Source organism: Phascolarctos cinereus, unplaced genomic scaffold (assembly GCF_003287225.1).
Source record: "Phascolarctos cinereus isolate Bilbo 61053 unplaced genomic scaffold, phaCin_HiC Scaffold_5;HRSCAF=322, whole genome shotgun sequence".
NCBI classification, from domain to species: domain Eukaryota; kingdom Metazoa; phylum Chordata; class Mammalia; order Diprotodontia; family Phascolarctidae; genus Phascolarctos; species Phascolarctos cinereus.
Window position 1 is genome coordinate 40,803,554 of NW_027555958.1, and position 15,578 is coordinate 40,819,131.

The window sequence follows — 15,578 nt, forward strand, 5'->3', positions numbered from 1 at the left end:
TTGTCTTTGCATCAAATTGCCAAGCAAGTGCCTGGCACCAAGTCTGTCCCTGTGCTGTCAAATGTTTACCGACTGACCCATCATCATTTTGCAATGAAGGAAACTGAGGCAACTTGCCCAAGATCACATCAGTAGTACCAAGCCTGGAATCCAAACCCATCCCTCTTCACTGCTCCTGAAGCTCTGAGAATGTTACAATGGGAGAGAGGAAAAGAATAATAAAATAATGTAACATGGTAAGGAATAAGTAATAACTGTGTCCTGGATTATAAAATAAATACACCCCTGTTCCATGGAGAACAAGATTTCATTGGGATTTAAAATATGAGCATTTATTTCAATATTTTAAAATACAATATTTCAGAAGTTGTAGTTTGAGATGGGGGCACAAATCACTACCCCCCCCCCCATGCCTCGAGAGACAAGCTTCTTAAGAGAGTGGATGGGCTAGATACAGCCTGATTTTGCTTTCCCAGACAGTCTAGCTAAAGGCTGGTCCCCTGATGACACACACCCACCGGCTCCTTCCTTCCTATCCAGCTGTGGCTTGCACTTCAAGCTCTTGTCTTTGAAATCTAATAAAAACTTTAAAAAGAAAAAGCCAGCTCCACATAATGGAGATTCATGATTTCAATGGGCAGTTAATCCCCTCTTTCTGTTCTATGAAGTCCGAGGAAATGCTCCTTTGGTCTGGTGTTTGTTAAGTTTGGAATAAAAATAAATTAAGAGAATGAAAAAAAAAAAAGCAAAAAGGAATCCAAGGCCATATCCCATGAAATGCAAGGCACTGGAGCTCCAGAGGATGAGAATTTGCAAAAGCAACATTGGTCACTAAGTGGTGGAGTACACAAAATGGCAGACTGTCTTTATATCTCCCCCTAGAACCTTCTCAACAGGGCGCCACTGCAGTATGTTGGCTACAGGATCAGAGGATTCAGAGCAGCCAAGGGGCACCGAGGTTAGAACATTAGACTTGGACTGAGGAGACCTGAGTTTAAATCCTTCCTCAGGCACTTAACTAGCTGTGTGACTCTGTTATTGTTGTTGTTCTGTCATGTCTGACTTTAGTGACCCCAAGGACAAAAGTCTTTCTTGGCAAAGATACTGAAGTGGTTTGCCATTTCTTTCTCTAGCTCATTTGACAGATGAAGAAACTAAGGCAAACAGGGTTAAGTGACTTGACCAGGGTCATACAGCTAGTAAATGTCTGAGGCGGAATTTGAATTTAGGACTTCCTGACTCCAGGCCTGGAGCTCTATCCACTGTACACCTAGCTGTGTGACCCTTGGCAAGTAAAAAAAAAAACAAACCATCTCTGTTTGCTTCAGTTTTGTGAGAGGTAAGAAGCCATTATATTTCCATATAAGGAAACTGAGAGAAAAGGTAGCTCTAGGTCAGAGATTCTAGAACCAGCTAAAAGTGGATGAAATTGGTTATTTGGTTAAAGAGGCTAGAAGTAGAACAAAGATAAAGCTTTACTTAGAGTGCATGTGGTAATAGGCTCATTAATACTAACTTCTCCCAGAGGGGAGCAATAGCACACAATGAGGCATATTTCATATATTAGCAGGAGGAGGAACGTGTTATGAAGTGAGAGTATCAGGAAGATTGTAACCCAGAAGAGCAGGGACCAATCCCGGCTCTAAAGGGAGGGACAAGAAGGCGACTGTCAGCGTGTGTGTGCGTCCTTTCTTTTTTTGAGGGGTATCACACACCTGCCTCTTGCAAGAACCATAAATAAATAAACTGTCCCTTTGCTCACTTCAGTTTAAGTTTTGTTTCTTAAGGGAGGACGGAACTCCACATGGTATGTTTCTAGGGGAGCAGTGAGTTTGAAGGCTGCACGCTTGGGCTTAAAACCCTAACCCTACAAGGAGTGACTGAACCACGTTCCTCAGTTTCTTCAAATATAAAACGGGGATAATCATAGCATCTATCTTCCAGGGTTGTTGGGAGGGTCAAATGAAGTCATAATTGTAAAGTGCTTAGCGCAGTGCCTGGCACATAGGAATCACTATAGAAATGTTTGTTATTATTAATAATAACCACCTTCCCCAGCCTGTTTTCTTCATCTATAAAATGGGGATAATAATAGCACTGATCCTCCCTCCTCCCCCTCAGGGTTGTTGTGAGAATAAAGTGAGATAATATTTATGAAGTGCATTGCAGACCTTACATCGCTATGTAAATGCAAGCTATTATGTGATCTTTCCTGGGAATATCAGGGACACTGTGTGGTTCAGTGGATAGAAAGGATTTGGCATCATGAAGTCTTAGATCCAGTTGCTTGCCAGTCCCGACCCCCTGGCCCAGGCGCTCAACCAGAGTTTCCTCATTTGTGGAATGAGAATAATGATACCTGCACCATTTACCTTACAGGATTGTTGTGAGCATCAAATGAGATCATGCATATGAAGTGTCTTGCAGATCTTGAAGTGGCCCGCCAGCTCCCTGTGGCATGCTGACCTGCACACACGAATTCCCAGACGAAGATTCCTATCAGAGGTTTTTATTATTATCTCTTTATTTATTATTATCATCTTAATGAGATCAGGGATGAATAGAAGTCTTCAAAATAGTTGCCAAGACTGAACATAATGTGTCACAGTGTTACGTTAAATGCCTTTGATTTGGAGTCAGAGAACCTGGGTTCAAAAGCCATTTCTATTCCTTACTAGCTGTGTGACTTTGTATGTATAGCTTGACCTCTCTGGGCCTCTACTTCCTCCTCCGTAACAGAGAAGGTTGAATTAACCAGATTCCTTGGTGATTCCAGCTTTAAATGTCAGACCCAGTTGAGCCTCCTCCGGGGGTCTCTCAGATGCACCTCCCCTTCCCTCCCACCGCTGCTACCGCCCTGTTCAGGCATCTTACCTTCACAGTGTCTCTTCTACCAGAAAAGAGGAGGTGGACTTCTAACAGTGGCCCAAGAGTAATGATCAATCAGTCAGCCAACAAGCATTGATTAAGCACCTACCGTATGCCAGACACTCTGCTGCATGCTGGGAACACAAAGGCAAAAGCAACAATCCTTACTCAAAAGGAGCTTATTACATTCAAAGGTAATGAGAGAAGAGGCGGGAACAGAATGGGAGGTAGTGTGGCCCAGTAGGAGGAGCCTCTGAAGTTAGAGGACCTATATCCAAATCTTACCTCTGACACTTTCTACTTATGTGACCTCACACAAGTAACTTAACTTTCCCCAGCCTGTTTCCTCATAAGTAAAGTAAGAGGGTTGGAGTAAACGGCCTGAGAATCAGAAGATCTAGGTTCAAGTATAATCTTGGAGGCTCACTACCTATATGACCCTGGGCACACCCACCTTCTTGCACTTCAGTTCCCTCATCTGTAAAACTAGGGGAGGGGAATTGATTAGACGGCCTTTGATTTTTTTTTTGGTAGCAAAGAGCAGGTCACATTAGTGTCCCCATGTTTCTCTGAATTCTTCATATTCATTGTTCCTTCTTATGACTCAGTAGTCTGTCACGTTCACGTACCCAAATTGTTTAGCCTTTCCTCAATTGATGGGTCCCAACCTTGTTTCCAGGTCTTTGCTACCCCCGCCAAAATCAATCAGTAATAATAGGTAGCATTTATATAACACAGTAAGATTTGCAAAACTCTTTATAAATATTATGTTATCTTCACAACAACCCTGGGAGATAGGCACTGTTATTATCCCTATTTTATAGGCGAGTAAATGGAAGCTAGAACTTAAATGACTCACCCAGGGTCACACCACTGGTGTGACATCAACAAGTATTTATTAAGTATCTGTCATATGCCAGGCACTGCGCTAAGTGCTGGGGGTACAAAGAGAAAACATGAAACAATCTCCGTCTTCAAGGAGACAGAGGCAGGGCTGCCACACAGATTTTAGTGTACGTGAGACCTTAATTTTTGTCCTTGACCTTTTGGGGGTAAATACTCAGCAGTGGGATTGATGGGTAAATATGATTGTTTTTGTCACTCTTTTAGGAACATAGATTTAAGGTCACCTGGCCCATCCCTTCATTTTACAGATGGGGAAACTGAGGCCCAGGAAGATTAAGTGACTTGTGTAGGGTTACACATTTAGCAGGACCAGGATTTGAACTTGGATCATCTGAGTATAACTCCAGTCCTCCTTCTATTATATTAGTTCCTTGTTCTTAACCAGTGAGCCCAGGACCACCAAGGGGTCCATAAATATATATGCAATCTTATAAGGAAGCAACTATTCCTCCTGTAGACTGAATAAATGCATCATACATATAGGTATAGTATTATTTTTTCAAATATATATAAATGCTGATGGGACTGACAAAACAGAAATTCACCTAAAAGAACAATTTAATTTCTAGTAGCTTTTTGTTCTATATTTTCTTTTGGATCATAGATCTAGAGAAGTAAGGGACCTCAAAGGCAACCTAATCGAATCCTCTTATTTTATAAATGGGGAAACTGAGGCACTTGTCACTCAGGTTGTAAGCTTCAAGAATGAGATTTGAATCATAAATTTGGAGCAGCAAGATACTTTAGAAGTTACCTAGTCTTACCTCACTATGATAAAATGTTAATGTACGTTTAAAAAAGATCATCGTGCGTGAGATCATCGGATTATAGATTTAGAACTGAAAGGGATGTAAGAAACTATCAAGTCTGACTCTCAAAGTTTGCAGATGAGTACACTGAGCCAGGTGGTACAGTGGATAATGTTCTGGGCCTGGACTCATCTTCCTGAATTCAAATTTGGCATTAGATATTTACTAGCTGTGTGACTCCGGGCAAGTCACTTAACCCCATTTGCCTTAGTTCCCTCTTCTGTCAGATGAGCTGGAGAAGGAAATGGCAAACCACTCCAGGATCTTTGCCAAGAAAACCCCAAATGGGGTCGGGAAGAGTCAGACTGAAAACAACAACAAAAACTGAGGCTGAGAGGGGTGGAATGACTTTCTTGAGGTCATAGACCTAAGAAATGACTGAGGAAGGATTTGAACTTGAAAAGATTGGGGGCCATTAAAACAGACCAAAACTGTTAAAACAAAGGATTCCATATTTACACTCTGTACTGAAGGGATGGAACATTTTGGGGAAGGGAGATGGGGGGGAGGGGATGAAGGACTTTTTCTTCCTCTCTCATCCCTGCCTTCCCAAAGCATTTCTAGAAGTTGCCAGTTGGTTCTTGCTCTGGGCAGCTGCCATCCTTGTCCCATGTCTGTCTAAAATCTACCTCAGCTGTCACTTATTTCTGAAAATAGCAGTCTGTGTTTGGTGGTGGTGGGGGGGAGGAGAAGGGGGAGCACTAGGTCTATGGATTTGGAATGGGCTCAATGGGAGTCATTCTCACTTCTGTGGGGTTCTTATTGGGGTACACCCCTCTCCCCATCCATTTGCCGTCTGAGCTAGCCCCTAAACTGGGAGAACTGGGGAGGGGGAATGCAGTGTTTTCTTGTAGATTCCCTATTTGGAGAGGGGGGAGGGAGGGTCTGTAAGTGTCAGTGACAGGCCCCAGGGACACCTGACCCACAGACCAAATATGGTTGGAAGCCACTGGTTGAAGAGATAAAGTCTCCTGGGTGGGGGGTTGGGAAGAACAGATTGAGGCAGGCTGGTTTCAGGGCCGCATGCAGTCTGGGCTGGACAAAGGAGAGAGGTTTCCCGGAGGAAGTATCATTGACCATGTCTACTTCAGACAAAGTTAGTGGTGTTTGCTGGGAAGGGTTGGGTGGGGAAGGGAGGTGGGCTTGCACTGAAGGAGGGAGAAGAGGGTATCGTGAAGTAAGTCTTATGAAATAAATTAATATCTGTATCTATGAAAAATCCATGCCCAGGTCTTGGGGTGGGATGAAGGAAAAGGGCTGATCAGGAGGGCAGGGTGAACCCCAAAGCTTTCCTCTTATACCTTAAATTGAAATGTTTTGCTTTGTGGGAAAGTGTTGCTTTACCCTTGGTTAGTTGGTATCATAGATGTGGAGACGGTGGGGACCTTAGGGGGCCATCCAATCCAACCTCCCAGAGAGTTAGGGCCATACAGGGAGTAAATAACAGAACTGGGATTTGAACCCAAATCTTCAGACTCCACCTGTAACACCAGATGGCCTCCCAGTAAAGTACCCACGCTTCTTCTGTGAGCTTTGGAAGCCTCTCGGGACTTTACCCTAAGCTAATACTCTTTAGGGTAGGAAAGATCCCTTCCCTGGTGTTAGGGAATGGGTCCAGCCTCATTGACACAAACGTTAAGGCAGCACTGATTCAGAGTAAAGCTGATTTGAAAAGTGTGGGGCTGATTCTTCCCTCCCCAAACAGTGGACAGGGGGCCACATTTGGAATCCCGAAGACCTGTTTGACATTCACTAGCTGTGTGACTCTGGGGAAGTCACTTCTCCCTTCTCTGCCTCAGTGTCCTCATCTGTAAAGTGGGGCTAAAAATAGCACCTACCTCACAGTTGTGAGGATCAAATGAGATAATGTTTGTAAAGTGCTTTCAAACCTGAAAGAGCTGTCTAAACGCACTTTTCCCCCTTATTCTTCATTCTTCTCCTCCCTAGAAGATGGAAGACGCTGTGCGGCTGAAGGAGGAGGGGAATAAATATTTTCAAAACCAGAATTATGAAGAGGCCTCCAGAAGCTACAGCCAGGCCCTGACACTGACCAAGGACAAGGCCCTGCTGGCTATTCTGTACCGCAACAGAGCAGCCTGCGGTCTGAAAATGGTCAGGGGGCTAGCTGCAGGGAGGGGGAGGGCCTGTGTGTGAGATGGGGAGCCTGTGGGACTGTTGGAAGAGTCTGGGCTGTCTGGTTTTTTGCCTCCTTGTGGGTCTCCTTCATCCTGGGACTCCTAAGTCAGCCAACTTCGACTCCTAGATGGAGGAAGGAACCTATCGTTTTCTGCCTTGCAAAGAGAGCAGTGTTGGATTTTATTTTTGAGGGGGGAGACCTGATTTAGGGGTACAGGGCTGCGTTTTAACCAAGGCTCAGAGTTCTGCTCTCTTTGACCTTTGCCAACGAGGCCAAGAAGCATCAAGCTCAGATTAATTCTAACTTTCCTTGATGGGAGCTGATCACACAAAGTTGGGATGGTGAGGAAGCTTTCCAGAACTGATTTCCAAGGGTTCAACCCCTTCCCACCTCCTCTCAGTGGGAGCCTCCCTCCTCCCCTTCCTGGGTAGGCAACTCTCAGGTAGCTAGAATTTAGAATTTTGGACCCGGAAACCCTAAGAGCCCATCAGCTCCAAACAACCTCGCCTCTCTGTGAAATCCTTGCTGATGAGCCTTTCCATCTCTCTGACTTCTAGGAGAGCTACGCTCAAGCAGCGTCAGACGCATCCAAAGGTGAGTGGCTTTCTTCCTCCGACCCCAGCTACCTGCCCTCATCCTTTGTCCCAAGGTGCCTCTCAAAACCATTATTTATAAAGATTTATAAGAACCAGTTAGGACCATTGATAGGACACCCTCTGCATTCCCCGTGTACCTTTGGTAAATGCTTTCAAATTCATCCTCTGTTTGGCATTTAAAGCCCTTTAAAAATCTGTCTTTAGTCACCCATTTTAATCGGATTATACATTATTCCCCCCCACACATTCTACACAGTTTCAGCCAAATTGTCCTACTTGCTGTCCCTATTTCGTGATGTTCCCACCAAGGTTTTGCCTGTGCCTAGAATGTTCTCTACTTATTAACTCAAAAGCCAACCACCTCAAAAGACTTTATGATTCCCCAGTTTTATCCCACCCCCATTCACTTTTTATTTACTTTGCTTATATTTGGTTTTTGTTTTTGTTTTTTTCTTTTAAAAATTTTTTTTAGGTTTTTGTTTTTCTGTAGACATGTTATATCCTTTTAGCCGAACATAAGCTTTTTGAAGGCCAGGGGCTGTCTCTTTTTGATCTTTGTATTCCCAGCACCAGCATGGCACTTAGTACACAGTAGGTGTTTAATAAATGCTTGTTGCTTTGTTGATTGCTTATACCAGGCGCTATGGGAAGAGATGAGTGTACATCTCAATTTATATTGTATGTATACTCCTGAGAAGTTACATGGAAAAGAACTTTTTTGAATCCAACATACCACGGGAATTCCTTAATAAAGACATCTTGCTCTGTGAATATTTTAAAAAGTTTTTATTTTTAATTGTGTGGTTTTTTTGTTTCATTTTGTTTATGTTCTCTTCCTTCTGAATATATCCTTCTTCCCCCTCTTTCCCAGCCAGAAGCAGCTCAGTAAAAGCAACCAACATATAAGCCAAGTCTGAAAGTGTATGCCATATTCCGTATCCATTGCCCACGCCATGTGTTGTCTCCTCCACTAGAATGTGAGCTTTTAGAGAGGAAGGGCTGGCTTACTTTTCTATTTATATCACCATGCTTGCATAAAGTACTTAGTAAAGCTTTATTCTTTCATTCATTTGCCACGGCAAAGAAAGTAGGAAGGTTTCTCAGCTCTTTTTCAGGGCCAAGTTTCTTGGTTATTATAATCATTCAGTGGTCAGTTCCTGAATCTTTTTGTAATGTTGGTAATTATGTTGTGATGTATTGGTTTTAAAAACTCAGATTTTCAGTACTGGGTTTTGTGAAATGGGGCACACATGTACAAAGAAGACTAGGCTGCTAACTTGAACAGATGTGGACTGTGGACACAGATAATCCAAAGTCAAAGAGATAAATAAGTAGCAGCATTTCTAGGGTTAGGAAGATGGGACCTGGTGCAGAGAATTCAGAGCCTCCTCCTGAGGCCATTTTCCATTTATCTCTCCTGCTAGCCATTGACATTGATGCTTCAGACATCAAGGCCCTGTTCCGAAGATGTCAGGCTCTGGAGCAGTTGGGTAAGCTGGACCAGGCCTTCAAGGATGTGCAGCGCTGTGCTACACTCGAACCCAAAAACCGGAACTTCCAGGAGACTCTGAGGCGCCTCAATTCTAGCATTCATGAGAAGGTGAGATATCTCCCTCCCTCCTTCCCCTCCTACTCCGTTGACCTCATTTTCCCCATCTATAAGATGGATATAATGATCTCTGCCTTTCTACCTTGATGGGCTATTGTGAAGAAAGTACTTTATTACCTAAAGTCCTATAGCATTATGGGTTCTGTATCATACAGTAGGGTCATCTTCAAGTTGACCTTATTGCATGGGTCTTGCTTCCACTAGCCTGAGTGTGACATTGTGGAAAGACCCCTGACCTAGGCCTCAGGTTCTGTTCCTAGCTCTGCCGAAGTGTTGCTAGGTATAGACAAAAGAGATTTCTTCACCACTTACGGGCCCCTGAAAAGAGATTGACCTCAGGTACATTGAATGAATAACAGATGGAGTAGATGGTGATCCTAATGCTAAGTTCAGTTTAATTCAGCATTCAACAAGTATTTATTGAGTACCTACTATGTGCCAGGCAGAAGGTAGTGTGTAGTGGATAGAGAGCCCTCTTAGAAGCTAGAAAGACCTGGGTTCAAGTCCCACTCTCTGACACATACTGAATGTGTGGGTCTGGGGAAGGAACTTAATCTCTCAGTGTTCTAGATAACTAAGTGTATATATTATAGAGAAAATGCCACCCTACCTTGGCAGAGGGAACTTCCTCATTCGGGAGTGTCTTATACCAATGAAATCAGAGCTCTAGTTTCTATCCTAGATGCCAGGCATCATGATGGGCACCAGGGATACAAAAACAGTCACAAGCAACAAGCAATTACTGTATACCAGGCAGTGCTTAAGTATTGGAGAGAGAAAGAAAAGCGCCTGTCTCTGTCCACAAGGAGCTGGTATTCTGATGGGGAGAACATGCAGATAATACATTACGTACAAGATATACACAGAATAGATGAAGGTAATTTGAAAGGGAAGGCATTGGCAGCTTGAGGACAGGAGAGAGGGAGTGGAAGACAGACCTCCAGTAGAAGATTGGTAAAATGCTTTATAAATATTATCTCGCGTTCTCCTTACAACAACCCTGGGAGGAAAATATAGTAGCACACCCCATTTTACATTTGAGGAAACTGAGGCAGAGAGAAGTTAACTGACTTGCCTAGGCTCACACAGCTGGTAAGTGTCTGAGGCTAGATTTGAATTCAGGTCTTCCCAACTCCAGGTCCAGCCCGCTAGTCACTGTACCACCTATATTCCTTCCTGGTACATAGTAGGCATTTAATAAATGCATTAGTTGGCTGGGTTGCTGGTAGGACAAGGAGGTGGTAGAGGGCAATGATGCTTTTAAAATCTGTTTGAAGTTTGAATTTAAGTGAAAAAGGAACTGGGGGCCCTGGGGGCTGCCTGAGCTCAGCAAAGAGAGGGTCTAGAATTGGAGAAATTGAGTTCTAATCCCACCACTGAGGCTGTGTGACCAAGGTCAATTGCTTCTCTGGGACTCAGTGGCCTCATCTGTAAAATGAGGGGGTGAAACAAGATGCCCTCTGGGGTTCCTTTCAGTTCTAGATGTCTGATCCTATTCTCTTAAAGTGAGGCTGAAATTCTTTCTTTTCTCTTTGCCCCCTTCCTCTCCCCTCCCCTTCTCCTTCCTCAGCTCCATGTCCAGTTTTCCACAGATTCCAGGGTGCAGAAGATGTTTGAGATCTTGTTGGATGAGAATAGTGAGACTGAGAAGCTTGAGAAGGTACGCTCCCCGGCTCGGGGCTCCCCATCTTCTGTATACGCCCCTCCCCCAACTCTGCCTAGCTGCTGTCCTCCCCACCCTGACCCCAGACAGAGGGCCTCTCTCCAGTGTCCATCCAACAAGAGACTGTAAAGTCTGGAGAGCTGTTCTTCTGACCCAAACCCAAAAGACCATCTGGTAAATGGGCATAATCCTGCTTCACCTTTTTGTTGTTGAGTTGTAGCTGACTCCTTGTGACCCCTCTGGGTTTTCTTGGCAGAGATACCAGAGTGGTTTCCATTTCCATCTCCAGCTCATTTGACAGATGAGGAAACTGAGGCAAACAGGGTGAAGTGACCTGCCCAGGGTCACAGAGATAGGAAGTATCTGAGACCAGATTTGAACTCATGTTCATTGATGAATCTTCCTGACTCTAGCCTGGCACTCTACACACTATGGAGCCACCTCGCTGCCCCATAATTGTCGTTTGTTGTTCAGTTGTTTCACTCGTGTCTAACTCTTTGTGACCCCTCTGGGTTTTCTAGGCAAAGATACTGGAGTGGTTTGCCATTTCTTTCTCCAGCTCATTTGACAGATGAGAAAACGGAGGCAAACAGGTTTTAAGTGACTTGCCTAGGGTCACACAGCTAGTAAGTATCTGAGGCCAGATATAAATTCAGGAAGACTCTTCCTGATTCCAGGCGCAGCACTCTATCTACTGTGCCACCTGGCTGCCCGACCTACATCACAGGGGGCCATGAGAGTTAGGAGAGGAATTTCCGAGAAGGGTAAAGCATATATTTTTTTGAAGATAGGAAAAATCATATGGTGTGGAATCAGGAGGGACTTGGGTTTGGAAGCTGCCTCTTGCCAACGCTAACTAGCTGTGTGAACATTACCTGTGAAAACTTAATCTCTCTGAGGCTGTTTCATCTGAGAATGGGGATAGTAAAAGCACCTACCTCCCACAACTGTTGTGATTGTCAAGTGGACCTTGTCTATAAAGTGCTTTGCCAACCTTTCAAGGGCAGTATAGGTCAGAGGAGCAGAGATCTGGAGCTGGGAGGCCATCTGACCTAGTCCCTTCATTTTACAGATGAGGAAACTGAGGCTGAGAGAGGTGAAAGCAATTTGCCCAGTGTTATACAGGTATCACATGATAGAGCTAGGATTCAAATTGAGGCCTCCTGCCTGAAAATCCAAAATGATTTTGGAGATTGTGTTGATTGATTGGTAATGAAAGAATATTTAATGCTTGTGGTATGTAAATAAGATTTATAATTTTAAAATTCAAGAGGACCAAATGAGATCATGTTTATGAAAGGACATTGGAGAGTATTATAAAGTGTAATTAATCCCCGTAGGCCACAGGCATGCCTGCAAATTCTGCAGACTCTCATCTCTCCTCCTTTCCCCCCACCCTTCAAGCTCAAAACAAACAAACACAAAGCTGAGCTACCATCTTTGGTGCCTGTCTCCCCAGTCCTGTCTGGTGTGGTGCAAAGAATACCAGATCTGGAGTCAGGATCTGGTTTCAAATCCTGGTTTTGCTATTCTTTACCTGTATGACCTTGTGTGGTGGCTTGCTTTAGCTTACCAGACCTCAGTTTCCTGGTCCGAAAATGGAACTGGATGGTTTCATAGGTTCTAGAGCTGGAAGCAACTTTAGGAATCATCTGGTCCAACCTACTCATTTTACAAAGGAGGAAACTGAGGCCCAGGGGGCTTATGAAGTCAGTTATGTAAGATAACCAGAGAGATTATCATGAGCAAGAATAGAATAAAGGGGCAGCTCGGTGGTGAAGTGCATAGAGTGCCAGGCCTGGAGTTAGGAAGACTGGAGTTCAAATCCAATCTCAGATGCTTACTAGCTGTGTGACCCTGGGCAAGTCACTTCACCCTGTTTGCCTCAGTTTCCTCATCTGTAAAATGAGCTGGAGATGGAAATGGCAAACCATTCTAGTATCTTTGCCAAGAAAACCCCCAAAATGGGGTCATGAAGAGTCAAACATGACTGAAACGACTGAATCACAACAACAAAAACAACAAGTCATTAATGTTAACAAATCCTAGCACTCAAACACACTTCCAGTTGACTTACTGAGGGCTAGGTTTCCCAGCACACACTTTCAAAGTGCCCACCTGCAGGACTAGTTCCTACCGTACTTGGTGCATGGCTGTGGTCACACCCACCATCACTTCTTCACAACCATTGTCATCCCCCCTGCTCCCCTCAAAGGCAGCCAACAACCTCATTGTCCTGGGCCGAGAAGATGCTGGAGCTGAGAAGATTTTCCAGAACAATGGAGTGGCCCTCCTCTTGCAACTACTGGATACCAAGAAGCCAGAGCTGGTGCTGGCCGCTATCCGGACGCTGTCTGGCATGTGCGATGGGCATCAGGCAAGGGTGAGTAGGGGCTCTGCAGGGATCTTGACCCTGTCAGACCTTCCCTAAAGAAAGCCTGGACTGGGTTGGCTAGGAGAAGGTGTGAGGTGGCCAGGTGCTCAGTGGATAGAACACAGGGCCTGGAGTCAAGAAGACCTGCATTTAAATGTTGCATGCTGTGTGGCCCTGGGCAAGTCATTTAACCTCTGTTTGCCTTCATCCACTGGAGAAGGAAATGGCAAACCACTTCAGTATCTTTGGACGGTATTGATATGCTGTGATGTACAGGTTCCCAAAGAGTCTGACCTGACTGGACAACAAGGAGAGGGCATGCACTGGGATGAATTAACAAGTCAGTCAATCATTCAGCAAGCGTTTATTTCCTGCCCACTGTACATTGGCACTATGCTAGGTGCTTGGGAAACGGTAACAAAAATAAAACAGCACTTGCCCTCTAGGAACTGACTTTTTTTGTTGTTTGGCAAGGTAATTAGGGTTAAGTGATTTGCCCAGGGTCACACAGCTAGTAAGTGTCAAATGTCTGAGGCTGGATTTGAACTCAGGTCCTCCTGACCCCAAGGCTGGAGCTCTATCCACTGAGCCACCTAGCTTCCCCAGAACTTACATTTTGTAAGAGGGGGCAGCGAGGTGGTGTAGGGAAGAGAGGGCTACATTTGAAGTCAAGACCTAAGTTCAAACCCTACCTCAGATACTTACTAGTCAAGTGACCCTGGGGAAATCATTTAACCTCTCCCAGCCTCAGTTTCCTCACCTGTAAAATAAAACCTACCTCCCAGGGTTGTTGTGAGGATCAAACAAAATAACACGAAATGTTTTATAAACTTTTATAAACCATATCTCTCTATATAAACCTATATAAATGTTAGCTACTGTTGTATCTACGAGCTGATTAAAAAGTAAATATAAAGCCATTTCAGAACGGGAAGCAACAGAAGGGACCAGGCAGGGCAAGGGGATGCTATGGGGATCATGCAAGTGTCACAAGGAGGGATGGGGGTGGGGTCCTCTTCGATCTTTCCTTTTCCTCAGGGTACAGGGAGGGTCAGAGTCAAAGAAACAGGCGAAGCTGATGGGGAATCTGGGGGCTTTATCCCCTGAGGGGCTTGCAGGCAATGGCCATCCTGCACACAATTCAGACGGATCGCCTCTGTGGGTGGATGGCAGTGGAGGAAGAGGAGATCTCCCGGGCGGTCTGCAGCCTCCTTCAGACCATCATCGATGCCTTGTCTGGGGAGGACAAGCGAGGTCATCGCGGGAAGGAAGAGGCGGTGGTTCTTGGTAAGATGGCCTTTGAGATCCATGAGAACCCCGGCATGGCCTCTGATGTTTCTTTCAGGTGTAGATCTATGGATTCCTATTTATGTAGGATCCTTGTGCTTTTGACCTAATCCTAATTAGCTCTGGGGCGTTGGCCGAGTAATTAATTTTCTCCTCTCTGAGGCAACCCAATTACCATAGAATGGATACAATAATCCCTTCATACCACTGAAGCCAAATAAGGTGAAAGAAGGAAAAGGCTTTTTGATCAAGTTTAGGGGCTGGGGGGAGCCTGGTTAATATAACCAAAATAATATCAGTCATTAAAATTGCTAGCATTTATATAACACTTTAAGGTTTGCAATGGGTTTTACAAATATCATCTTATTTTATCCTCATAACAACTCTGAGATGTAGGTGCTATTATTATCATCTTCATTTTTCAAATGAAGAAACTGAGTCAGAGAGAGGTTAATAACTTGCTTAGGCTCACATAGCTGTAACTCACATTTATATAGCACTTTTTACAAATATTTTCTCATTTGAGCCTCACAACAACCCTGGGAGGTGGGTGCTACTATTATCCCCATTTTAAAGATGAGGAAACTGAGATAAACTGAGGTTGAGTGGTTTGCCCGGGGTCACACAGCTCGTAGGTGTCTGAGGCTGGATTTGAACTCTGGTCTTCTTGACCCCAGGCTCAGCACTCTATGGTTCCTCCTAGCTACCTGTAGTTGACTGGACACTAGATGCCTAACTATCTCTAACGTCCTGCCCAATCATCACCACAACTCTGCCTCTCTCTGACACTCCTTCAGTTAACAGAGGCTTGCAGCCTCAGCCACATCACTGCCTCCCTCTCATTCCCTAGACACCAAGAAGGACTTAAAGCTCATTACTAGTCACCTACTGGACATGTTGGTCAACAAGAAAGTATCTGGCCAGGGCAGGGACCAGGCCCTGAATCTACTCAACAAAAACATCCCCAGGAAGGACCTGGCCATTCATGACAATTCCCAGTCCATCTACGTGATAGAGAACGGTGAGCAGCTGGGCCTGGGAGGTGGCTGGGTAGGGGGTGGAAGGGTACTCCAGGATTTGGTCATAAATCACTGCCATTCATTCGCTTGGGGGCGCACTCTATCTGCTCCTCTCTACTAATCACTGGAGAGGTAGATCCCTGTGGTGTGTAAAGGGTGCAAGGTTATTTCAATACTTCAAGGGTTTGTTCCTTCCACCAATGAATGAATCAGTGAATGAAGATATGAATAAATTAACATATGTATGAGTATATGTATGAACAAACGTATGAGTAAATACTGTATGTGAATTAATGAATGCATGTATATA

General features: G+C 44.5%; 1 protein-coding gene across 2 annotated transcripts in view; it reads left to right on the top strand.

The window, feature by feature from the left end:
- Positions 1 to 5,570: 5,570 nt before the first annotated feature.
- The window catches only part of UNC45B (unc-45 myosin chaperone B), a 30,698-nt gene continuing 20,690 nt past the window's right edge, over positions 5,571 to 15,578 (top strand). For both annotated transcript variants that reach the window (XM_078154834.1, XM_021006047.2), the window contains exons 1-8: positions 5,571 to 5,679; positions 6,531 to 6,695; positions 7,278 to 7,314; positions 8,741 to 8,916; positions 10,496 to 10,585; positions 12,804 to 12,971; positions 14,081 to 14,249; positions 15,100 to 15,270. In XM_078154834.1, the coding sequence (XP_078010960.1) occupies positions 5,662 to 5,679; positions 6,531 to 6,695; positions 7,278 to 7,314; positions 8,741 to 8,916; positions 10,496 to 10,585; positions 12,804 to 12,971; positions 14,081 to 14,249; positions 15,100 to 15,270 (994 nt within the window). In that variant the 5' untranslated portion in view covers positions 5,571 to 5,661. The remainder of the gene's footprint in view (positions 5,680 to 6,530; positions 6,696 to 7,277; positions 7,315 to 8,740; positions 8,917 to 10,495; positions 10,586 to 12,803; positions 12,972 to 14,080; positions 14,250 to 15,099; positions 15,271 to 15,578) is intronic.